The following is a 12,302-nucleotide window of genomic DNA, read 5'->3' as shown; positions in this document are numbered from 1 at the left end:
TTATCTTTGACAAGAGATTGATTTTCTTCTTTTAGAACTTTATTTTTATTGATTAGTTTCTTATGTTCTTCCATGAGTTCTAAGAATGCATCATGTAATTCATCAACAGTAAAATCACAGTCAAGTTCAGAATCTACCTCATCGTCATTGGCCATATGACACATTTGGGCCGTCTCTTGATGATCTTCCTCTTCAGAACTTGACTCCTCACTTTCACTCCATTCAGCCATGAAGTTCTTCTTTTTCAGTTTTCTTGCCATCCATTTCAAATCTGGGCAATCTATCTTATAATGCCCGGGTTTGTTACACTCATAGCAAATAGGAGTTTCTTTTTCCTTTTCTTTGTCCTTACCCTTTTCTTTGCTTGAGCTACCTTTGAGGAAGGGTTTCTTTCTATAAAATCTATTCTTACCTCTCATAAATTTTCTGAATTTTCTTCCAAGCATAGCCATCCCTTCTTCATCAAATTCATCATCATCATCTGAATCTTCCGATTCAGTTTGTTGTTTAGGGGTGGTAATCTTTAGGGCATGGGCTTTCTTCTCTTAACCTCATCTTCCGAGTTTTGCCTCATTGTCAACTCATGGGTCATGAGTGATCCTAGAAGCTCCTCTAATTGCAGTGTGTTGAGGTCCTTAGCTTCTTGAATTGCGGTTACCTTGGCCTCCGAAATTCTTGGTAGAGACCTGAGAATTTTTCGCACCAATTCAGAGTTAGTGTAAGACTTTCCTAAACTCTTAAGCCCATTTATAATGTCAGTAAAACGAGTAAACATATCAGTTATGGACTCAGTAGATTCCATTTTAAACAATTCATACTTGTGTACTAATATGTTTATCTTTGACTCCTTAACTTGATTGGTCCCTTCATGAGTGACCTCAAGTTTGTCCCAAATTTCTTTAGCAGAGATGCAAGTAGATATTCTATTAAATTCACTTACATCTAATGAGCAATAAAGTACATTTATAGCTTTAGCATTTAACTGTGCCAATCTTCTATCACTTTCATTCCAATCCATTTCTGGTTTGGGTATGATAGTGCCCTCTATATTAAGTGTGGGTGTGTGAGGTCCTCTAGTAATGATGTACCATAATTCATAATCTGAAGCTTGAATGAATATCCTCATCCTAGCTTTCCAATATGTGTAGTTTGTGCCATTAAATTGAGGTGGTCTATTTGTGGATTGCCCCTCACTCATAGAACATCCCACTTGGGTTGTCATGATCTTTAACTCTTGATTGTGAGATCAATGAGTACTATTGGAGCATCTTGCTCTGATACCACTTGTTGCCCAAGGTGACAAGCTAGAGGGGGGGGGGTGAATTGGTTTCTTTTAATTTTAACTATTTTACTTGTGTCAAATGAATGATTAGTAAGCTAAAACAGATCACAATACAAACAACACAAAGTATAGTGGTTCGGTGCTCTCCTTAGCACCTACGTCCACTCCCCAAGCGACCCCTTGGGAATTCACTATAATCCCACGGATTACAGTTGGATTATTTTCCGGGCTCACAATCCAAAAATCTTTACACTTTGGTTTTCCGGGTTCACCAAAAACCTATGTTGGTTTTACGGGCTCACCAACAAACCTTTGTTGGTTTTACGGGCTCACCAACGAACCTTTACAATTGGTTTTCCGGGTTCACCAATCAACCTATTCCGTTGGTTTTGTGGGCTAACCAACCAACCTTTACAAGTAGTTTAACAAATAAAGAAACAAGATTTAAACTCCTAGATGAGCAAATAAAACAATATAATCTACAAAGAAGAGTTTAGAAAGTATTTATCGCTTGTAGTGACTTCTCTCTTCTTTGTCAAGGATGCTTCACTCTTCAAGGGAGGATGGAGCTCTTGATGACTCTTTGAATCTGCTCAACCCCTTTCTTTGATTCTTGAATGAAGCACTTGGATGAAGAAGATTAGGGCACTTTCTCTTTCTTGTGTACTCTTTGATATTCTTTTTAAAAGGATCTTCTATCTGATGAATAGTGCCACTTTAAATAGTCTCCTACATCCATTGGACAAGCTCCAATGGTTAGAATTCAAAAACTAGCCGTTACTCACTGTTGGAAGGACAAAAAGTACATCTGCAGAACTAGCCGTTATGCTTCTGCCCGTGTTTGGGTCGGCTCAACCTGTCCTTGGGTCGACCCAACTTTCACTTGGGTCGACTCAAACATTCCTTGGGTCGACCCTCTCAGAAACACAGAAACTTGCAATTCAGCCTTCCTTCACTTGGGTCGACCCAACTTTTCTTTGGGTCGACTCAAGGTTCAGTTGGGTCGACTCAACTTCTTCTTGGGTCGACCCTAACAGGGTTTCCAGAGAACCTTTTCTGTCTTCTGTTCTGTCTTGCCTTTGGGTCGACCCACACAGGGTTTGGGTCGACTCAAGCTTGGGTGGACTCAACTATATCTTGGGTCGACCCTCTCAGTAAATCCAGAGAACCATTTTCTGAGTTGTTTGAGGATCTTGATGTTTGGGTCGACTCATGCTTCCTTGGGTCGACCCAACTCACTGTTCATCTGTGCCATTTTTGCAGAAGTGTGCCAAATGCTTTCTTGATGTGCCGGGGTCGACCCAATCATCCTTTGGGTCGACTCAATCCACACTTTGCTGCATCTCAAGGTTAGATTCATTCAAATAAACAATGAAATGTATCTATATCAATTTATACAAATATACTGAGAGTAATAGACTTATAAATGAAGTATCGATTTAACTTATAACATACTCTAGATAATTGCTTGTTAATCATCAAAATAACACTATCATCCTCAACTTTGATACATATTCACCTGTATCTAGGATAACTACAATTAGAATTTTAATTGCTTTAGCATCAGTGCATAACCTAGTAATTCATCAAATGGATATTAAGACTGCCTTTCCAAATGGAGACGTAGATGAAGAGATATATATGGAGCAACCTGAAGGTATTGTAGTTAAAGGTCAAGAACATAAGGTCTGTAGGTTAGTTAAATTCTTGTATGGTTTAAAAGAAGCTCCTAAGCAATGGTATGAGAAGTTTGATAAAGTGATATTAGAATATGACTTTAAGATTAATGAATATGATAAGTGTGTATGCTACAAAGAGAGTAATGGAGAACATATGATCTTATATTTTTATGTTGATGATATATTAATATTTGGGACAAATTTGGAGATAGTAAATGATGTTAAGTCTTATCTTTCTAGAAACTTTGACATGAAGGATTTATGAGATGCTTATGTAATTTTAGGAATGAAGTTGGAAAGAACACGTAATGAAATTACTCTTAATCAAAACAGCACTATAGAAAGAATGTTAAAAAGGTTCGATTATTTTGATTGTAATCCTATATCAATACCATATGATCTAAATGTGCATTTGAAGAAAAATAATGGTGAACCAGTATCTCAATTGAAATACTCACAAATGATTGGATCATTGTTATATATAGCAAATAAAACTAGGCTGATATAGCATATGCTGTTGGAAGACTTAGTAGATATACTCATAATCCTAACAAAAATCATTGGGTTGCTTTAGAGAGAGTCTTTAAATATCTTAGAGGAACCATGGAATACTCATTGTGTTATAAGGAATTTCCGAATGTAGTTGAAGGGTATAGTGACGCGAATTGGATAACAGACAATATAGATGTGAAGTCCACTTCAGGATATGTATTTCTTTTGGGTGGAGTAGCAATATCTTGAGAATCTAAGAAACAAACTATTATCTCTCGGAGTACTATGAAGTCAGAACTTATAGCTTTAGATACAACTTGCTCTGAGGTTGAGTGGATTAAGAACTTGATGCTTGACATGCCTTTAGTTAAAAACCCATACTTGCCATTTCCATACATTGTGATAGTAAGGCAGTAATAGAGTTAGTAAGGCAAGCACATACCAATAAGAAAATGAATAGGCATTTGCAAGTGAGGTATAAATCAGTTAAAAGCCTATTGAATAAGAATATTGTGTCTTTGGAATTTGTAAAATCTGAGAAAAATATAGCTGATCAGCTGACCAAAGCTCTTTCTAAGATAGCTATCATTGACTTGTCGAGGAGGATGGGCTTAAGCCCATAAGGGAGTCACCTAGGGAGGTAATCCAACCTTTGTGATTGGAGATCCCATGAAGAAGGTTCAATGGATAGAAACAATCCATATTGCGTGACTCATTTTAGCACTACTTTTAAGGAGAGAGTCTCCTGCTCATCCCTATGGCAATAGTGCTTTGATATGTGACGTTAAGGAAGGGTGTTACCCTGAATGAGCCCGAGGCAGGCATACTCCTGCAGGATACAGGTTACATGTATTCTTGGAGGACTCACCTAAATGAGAGTTGTCGTGAGGCCGCGACTGTGAGAATTGGGCTGTTCTCTAATAACTCTTATGAGAATCAAGATTGAGCGCATGGCCATAAATAGCGCTAACCCGCACCAAGTCTATATCAATACTATGTGTGTGACATGTTAAAATTTGGTCCAAAGGGTCTAGTTCAAGACTTAGTTCACTATGATCCTTCATGTTAGAACTGTCAACACTAAGTGTAGGTTCAAGTCCGGAAGACACTTGCACCCATTGCATAGTATAAAGCTGCCCAAATTTTTCTATATATATATGTATATGATTTTATAAAGTTTTGAAACTTGTGGGGGACTGTTGGAATTTGAATGAATTTTGAAAAGTTTTAAAGAGGTATAAATAAAAAAGATTTGTAACCCCCAAATTTTTAAAAGAGTTGTTGTAACCTTTAAGTATTTCAAATTCTATTTGGAAGTTTCAAAACTTTCTATTATCTCTAATTATGGCCTTAATGAGGCTATAAGTATTCAACCGTTATGGTTAAATTACACAAGGCCTATAAAGGAGCCATTCCTTGCATTTAAAAAAAAACAATACAATAGTCTTCTTCTTGCTCTCATTGTTTCTTTCTACCACCATTCTCTCTTTTACAATTTTCTATATTATTTTATATTTTGGGCAACCGATATAGACTAGATAATTTGCCTACTACAGACGTGCACTGTAGATTAGGCCCGCTGTGAGCCGTTTAGGTTGTATCTTGGAGCCGTCGCTGACCGCCAATACCTGCACGTGGGGAGGCAACAACGGCTTTAGGACAGTGCATCTCTTGGCGTGCCTCTCACACCTCACATGCCAGATATTTTCTTACCACTATTTTGTTATAATTGTTAGATTTTCTTTTTATGTGATTTAAATATTTTACAAAACATCTTGCTAGATCAACACTAAGTACTCTAATTTGGTAGATTGATGTATCTACCAATTAATGCACACAGAATATTGATCTCATGGTAAGTTAGTATAAAAACTACGCTCTTATTCTCATAATCACTAATATCTTCTCTTACATATTAATACTCATGGTTCTGAAATTTGACAACAATTTGAATACAAGCCAATTTTTTTTGAGGTTGTTCTCTCAAATCTCATATCTATTGCAGGCTTATCTTAAAGTATATAACTAAGAGATGATATTCATGTAAAAGTTGTGAAGGAGATATCAATGTGATGTTAGAATTTTTTAACCAAGGAATGTAACGAATAGAGATGCTAGGCTTCAGGTGCAACAGAAAGAGGAGGTGCAACGCTTGCTTGTTATCCCTCCTGGTTCAATATTCTTTTCTAGTTATAGCCATTTATCTTCTAGTTCTAGTTCTTTAATTTCTTCTTTTCTTCTAGTTTTAACTTCTAATTTGATTCACTTTCACTTCTTGTTCCTTTTCATTATGCTACCTTGGTCTTGTGTAGTATGGGGATTCCCTTATCCACATCATATTTGATATTAAACTAGGATTAGGATTCCTGTAGTTTTTTTGATTTCTAATTGAAGTTGAATAATATCTGCTTGATTTGAAATTCATTGCCATTTTCCAACTCCTAATTGCAATAGGATTTCTATTTCAAAGTTTCCCAAAATGTGAGGCGACTTTTCAGTTCCTATTCACTTTTGAATTCATAGTTGACAAAGGATTTCTATTGAAGTAGGATTTATCATCAATTTTTAGAAAAAAATATTTCACATCCAATTTTCTTTGAATTCCTAATTGCTTTCAAGTTCCTAGTTTATTTTGAATTTTTGTTGCTTTAAGATTTGTTCCTGCTTAAGTTGTTAGTGCACTAAAATGCCAATTTGCTCTCTAGGGTGGTTTAGGGGCTTGTACATATTGCACCTCAGTTATCCTAGCAGTATTTGCATCCTAGTCTATTAGACTACTTGCAAGCATCCGGCAACCAATAGATGCAACCTAAACTAAGCATGCTGCTAGTTATCCTGCTAGTATTTGCAACCTAAACTAAGCATGAGGAACCCTAGTTGGAGGCCTACACCCAATAAAACTTGAATCATTTTTGATCCAATTTATAAGAGAATAATTAACCGGCATCTTATTCTAATTGATCTAAAGATAAGTTGTATATGTTAGATTACTTATTGCGATAGGTCAAATCAGATTTCCATTGATGAAAGACTTGTCTCTTTGGATTTGTTTAGTCACACATTAGCTAAATAGTTTGTCATGGAGATATGGAGTCTTTATCGCATTACTGAACTTCTTGTTGAATCAGATGAAACCAGTTAGTCTTTTTGTTCTTACACAAGCTACATTCTATAATTCAGCTATCTATCATTCTAGTGTCTCCATATGACCATTGAGTATGCGCTATAAGATCCTTAGCCATAAGGTTTTCATGGTCCATTAGAATTGTGTTTCATTCTTTTATGAAAACTGTATGCATGAATCTTAATGAAAATAATTAATTATTAGCTATAATTATTTGCAAAACTATTATTTCAAATTCTTTTAAGTTATTATTTGGTTGAGTCTAATCTATCTGAGTCATTAGGGTATTTTCTATGTTGAATAGCTTAATGCTCGCTCATAATCTAATCTAGTAAACTGCTATATTCCATATCAAGGATAAAATCTAGGGCATCATAGTCGATAAGCGAGTGTGACCATAAATTTACTAACCTCCAAAGTAGAGCAGGATATTTTGTCATTTATGTTAAAAGATCACTTGGAAGCTCATGCACCTAGTTCACATCACCATTTTTGATAGTGCACTATGAGGTGCATTGCCCATAATGATACACTTGGGCAAGAGTATAAGATCCTACTTCAGTAATAGAAAAACTCTACAAAGTCACTGTATTTGTCAGTAGCCATTGAGGTACGTTGCCCAAAGCTGCAAATAAATATCAAACATTTAGGAATGTCCATTCTTTTATGTGGAAAATATTTTGTCCATTTGGATAAATGCATAGAGCACTCATAGATAGATTGTGTGGATAGGTGATGGCAATGATTTCCCAACTATTCTTTATATTAAATATGTAAATACTTTTTAGGGTATGCCCCACTTATAACATAAGTTATATCACAAATAAGGGAAAATAATTAGGGGAGATTGAGAATTTTTTTTTAATGTTTTACACATACAATGCATGTGCCCCTGTACCAGATGATAAGAGAGAGATTACGTGGTCACCTTCCCATAACTTTTAGATTAGGGGTTGAGTTTACAAATTCATTTCCTTGTTATCAGAGAATGCAATAGTTATGTATCATATAACTTGTAAAAAGGTCACATAGCTTACGGCCTCATCACCTTATTGCTGTATCAAATTTGAGCGGGGACCACATTATCCCGCTTCAGCTTCCAAGTATCAGTAAGGCCGCTACGCTGCTTGCAATCATCCGACAATCCCGGTTCAGCCTAATCCGGTCCCGACCTCGTCCATAAACCGCTTGATCACCGTCATCAACTCATCGACCGGCTCGGACCAAGCGCCAAAATAGAAAAATGCGTGTTGTTGCCCTTTGAACTCCACCAGCTTCACCCGCTTCCCCCAACCTTCCAACCTCTTCGCGTAGTCCACGCCCCGATCCCTCAGCAGGTCGTTCTCCGCCACCACCACCAGCACCGGTTCCACCTCGACCGCCTCCAGGCTCGGGCTCTCCGGTCCGAAGGGGTTCGCCAGTGGGTGGTCCCTGGTCCCGCCGGCCGGCAGCGACAGCCTCCAGTACCTGTCGTTCGCCTCCAAGTTGAGGAACAGCTCCTTCGGGCACTGCGCCTCAGATCTCGTGCGCTGGATCCCACCAATGAACGGCATCATCAGAACGAACCCGCAGATCTGGACCGGATGCAGCTCCGCCCGGCCGGCCGCTGAACCGAACCGCACGGCCATGTGGTGGGCGATATTCCCACCCGCGGATTCGCCGGAGATGAACACCCGGCCGAAGTCGGCCGCCTCGGCGAGCCAAGGATCTTGGTCGGGCGAGACGGCCTGGCGGCGGAGCCACTCCACGGCGGAGGCCCCGTCGTCGATGGCGGCGGGGAGGCGGTGCTCGGGGGCGAGGCGGTAGTCGGGGGCGACGACGACGGCGCGGAGCTCGGCGGCGAGGCGGAGGCAGCAGTTCTGGTAGGCGGACAAGGTGCAGGAGCCGAAGCAGAACCCGCCTCCGTGGAAGTAGTAGAAGACGGGGAGCTTCAGGCCGTCGGAGGGGAGGCGATTGCGGGGTTTGTAGAGGCGGAGGTGGAGGTCGTATGCGGCGTCGAACTGGACATCCTTCCACACAACGGTGCCGTCGTCGCGGACGGGGACGGGGACGACGGGATTGGGGGATCGGAGGATGGAGCCGTCGCTGAGGACTTGGAGGATGCCGAGGCAATCCTCGACCACGTGCGGAGGAGAAGGAGCGGAGGACATGGTGGTGGTGGTGGTGGTGGTAATGGTTGGGGTTTTGTTATGTGGGAACTATGAAGGCGTATGGTGAACTATGACGGGGTTTGAGGGATGGAATATGATGGGTAGAGACTTGAGCGGAAGAGAAGTCTTTATAATGGTGTTTTGCGAACAGGTCAGTTACTTGAGAGAGTTATCCTTGACCAACGAAAGCCGGCTGGAAAGCTTCAATCGTTGACCACCATCTAGCCGCCACCTGCGTCAACGAAAGCAGAATCCTACTCCAGCGGCTACCTCACCACCTGCGTCATCTTATCTAGCCGCCACCTCACCACCTACGTCATCTTACTCTAGCTGATTCGCTAGGAAATGAACAGCTTGTTGATTGGCTATTCATTATGGTTTTAAAAATATTAGTTTACATTAAGAACTTATTACATTTGTCACTATTATCGTGACCGGTACTAACACCTTTTTACCACGTGGCCTCTTAGTTATGAAGTACTTATTTGGTATCAAATTTGGGTTCCTAGTATTATTCTTAATATATTAAATAATTCGTTAAAACATGCCATGCTCGTTATTTTGCATATCATGACGCACAAATTAGGAGGAAGTAGAAGGAGAGTTATTAAACTAGTAAGTGCCCATAGTTATATAAACTAATAACTCAATAAATTGTTTTAGAAAATAAACATAAGATACTTATTATTAACATTGGCATAAATAATCTTGGCTTTGATGTTGGCTTATGAAATGCTCTTTAGAATAATCTTTGAATTATTATGAAATGCTCTTTGGCGGCTTGATGGTTGTCCACCTCTGCTCAGCCTTCAGCAACCATTAGATGGGCTTCCATCTCAGCTACCTTCCACCTAGTCTCCTACAGCTCTAACTCTAGCTGTTCAACCTGGTACGAGAGCACCTTATAGTGCTTATGCATCAAGGCAAGAAGGTTGGCATTCTATAAATACAAAAGAAGATGAGCTTGAGCAAAAACAAAACCACCATAGATTGAGAACTTACTTTGACAACCATCTTGAATGCTATTGAGAAGAGGGTATGGAATGTGCAATCCAACAAATTGAGCCAATCTTGGGAAAAAGGATCTTATGCATCAACTCCTGGGCAATCCGAGAATCCTTCACCCCAGAGTCAGAGATCTTCACTGACCAGTGGGGTGTGTATTCCTTGAGCGTTGAGCCAATCTTCACTGCCTATATCTCCCGTTGGAGCCGGAGGATCATCGACATGGCCTCGCTCGCCGCCGTTGACGACGCGTTCCGCTCCTCCTCTAGCTCTCCGCACAGCTCCTGAATCGACTGCTGCTGCCTCGCCAGGGCCTCCTGGAGGGCGGCCACCTCGTCCTCAACCTCCACCCGGGCCACGTCGCCGGCCGCCGGCGGGTCACGGTGGGCCTCTCCCTCCTCCGCCTGATCCAGCTTGCGCTTCACGGATCGCCGCCAGGTGGTGGACGGCGGCGAGCAGCAGGGGCATGTCTCGCAGGGGCATGACGGCGAGGACCTTTCCGAATCCATGAATCCCTCGAAAACATCCAATAAATGAATCAATCTACACAATAAGCATACTTGCTCCCTTTCGAGATGAAGGGATCGAAACGGGAGGACGAAGAATCAGAAATTGGATGGAAATGAGAGAGAATCTAGGGTTCAAAACCTTAGATTTTTATTTTCTTATTTCTCTATGCCGTTTTTCCGAGAGAGAGAAAGAGGGTGGGTGGCGAAGAGAAAGGAGGTGGGCGGTTGGCGAGACACGGTTGGAGCGCGAGTTGTTGATTTTTCAGATATTTTTCCTTTGTTTCTGCTCGATTATTTTGATCTCGATCCGGATGGTATTTTAAGGATTCCATTATATTTATTATAACCGGATTTATTTCCAAAAATAGAAGAAGTTGTCCATGGGCCAACCTGTGGTTATCTTTTTAGCCCGTCCCATTGCAACAGCATGCGCGTTCGTTGTATCCATGTCCGCGGAAAAGGCAGCCCATCGATATGACATCCCTTTTTCTCATGCTCTCACCATCTTTTCTGCATAAATCTGTAAATTAATTTGATCCCCATACTGGAGATGTGGTCATCCTCTTCGAAGTACTTGCTGACATTTGCAGCATTAAAAGCTTACAGAAAATGCAAGGAAATTTATTACGTTGATTGATGTTATAAGGGTTTCCCTTTGATAATTGTGGATATTAAGACGTCCGAGATCTTGCTGTACTAAAGTGTCACCGTATGTATTATCACACTATGGTGACGCAGAATTTGCAAAGAATAAACTTTATTATCACAATATTATCCCAATGAGATCCCTTCAATAAAGGCAAATGTTATATTCATGCTTTTCTTTTGTGGGTCCTTACATGCTAGAATAGAACAAATGCACACCGATCTAATTATATGAGTTTTCTGGTGTGTCTTTTTAATTAAGTGGATGAAAAATTTGACGTGTCGATGAAAAAATAAGTGGATGAAAAAAAGATAGAAAGGATTGCTTTGTTCTAGTTTCTTAATCTTTATGTTTCAATAACTGTACTATTTTGCTGAAAAAAATTTGATGTATTAGAATTTTCATTTATCATTATCTACATTCTGTTTTACTGTAGATTTACGACTCCGCAGGCGGTAGACTCCACTTCATCAACGGATTGATCGGGACCGGCACAACCGCACAACCTCCAACGACGACGCTTCCGGCTTGACTCTCGTTTGCATTTTGCTCCTCATCCTCATCCCTTTATATTTTGATTTATTTGCAGTGATTGTCTCTATTGCTTTGTTAGATAATATTATTTTTAGATTCAAATGTCTAATAGAAAATATGAATGTGAGTATGAAAAACTCAAAAAGAAAAGAAAAATCGAAAAACTCATTTAATCTCAAACAAGAGCTCTACATAGATTTGTTGCCACAAACAAATAAAGCACCACATCAAGTTCAACTCAGAAATTAGTAACAGAATAAGTACCCGAAATAGAGTTAGATGATGAAATGAAATGAACGAAACAAAATGAGATTGACAACCAGATTCATAGTAGTATTCAAATATTTACTAAAACAATCTCCAGTGAAGAGCACAATCAGAAATTAGATGGAGATAGGATAAATAAGGATAGTGTAGAGCTTAGTGAAACTAGAGCTTATGATCTGGGTAAATGGAAACATATTGATACAAAGTTGAAGATCTATTAGTTGAAAGAGGTCCAATTAAAAATTATGATTTTTATTTTTCGAGGGATGAAAACAATAGACACTTCTTTACGATACATTACATTCGTAAGTTACCTAATCGTAAAAAACATAATAGAAGATGGCTAGTGTATTTGAAGGATTTGGATAGGGTATATTGTTTTTGTTGTAAATTATTTGATTCAACGCCTAGCATGAGTCACTTAGTCAATAAAGTAACTAGGGACTGAAAAAATCGAGAAATTATGCTAAAAAATCATGAAACGACTAATGAACATATTACTAGCATGAATAAACGGATTGATATAGAAGTGAGATTGTTGAAAAATAAAACAATTGACAAAAGTCTTCAAAAACAAATAAACCAGGAGATGGATCATTGGAAAAAAATACTAT

At 39.5% G+C, this 12,302-nt stretch overlaps 1 protein-coding gene across 1 annotated transcript; it reads right to left on the bottom strand.

The window, feature by feature from the left end:
• Window positions 1–7,401: 7,401 nt before the first annotated feature.
• On the bottom strand, window positions 7,402–8,840 carry LOC103698833 (probable carboxylesterase 15). Its single transcript, XM_008780886.4, has one exon. The coding sequence runs from the start codon at window positions 8,725–8,727 to the stop codon at window positions 7,729–7,731; it is 999 nt and encodes a 332-aa protein (XP_008779108.1). The 5' UTR covers window positions 8,728–8,840; the 3' UTR covers window positions 7,402–7,728.
• Window positions 8,841–12,302: the final 3,462 nt, after the last annotated feature.

The sequence above is a fragment of the Phoenix dactylifera genome, unplaced genomic scaffold (assembly GCF_009389715.1).
Source record: "Phoenix dactylifera cultivar Barhee BC4 unplaced genomic scaffold, palm_55x_up_171113_PBpolish2nd_filt_p 001605F, whole genome shotgun sequence".
Taxonomy (NCBI): domain Eukaryota; kingdom Viridiplantae; phylum Streptophyta; class Magnoliopsida; order Arecales; family Arecaceae; genus Phoenix; species Phoenix dactylifera.
The sequence above is the reverse complement of the archived record's forward strand: the minus strand, read 5'-3'. Positions and strand labels throughout refer to the sequence as shown.

Excerpts from the sequence above, each read along its gene's own strand:
- LOC103698833 (XM_008780886.4), bottom strand. The coding sequence starts at position 8,727 with ATGTCCTCCGCTCCTTCTCCTCCGCACGTGGTCGAGGATTGCCTCGGC.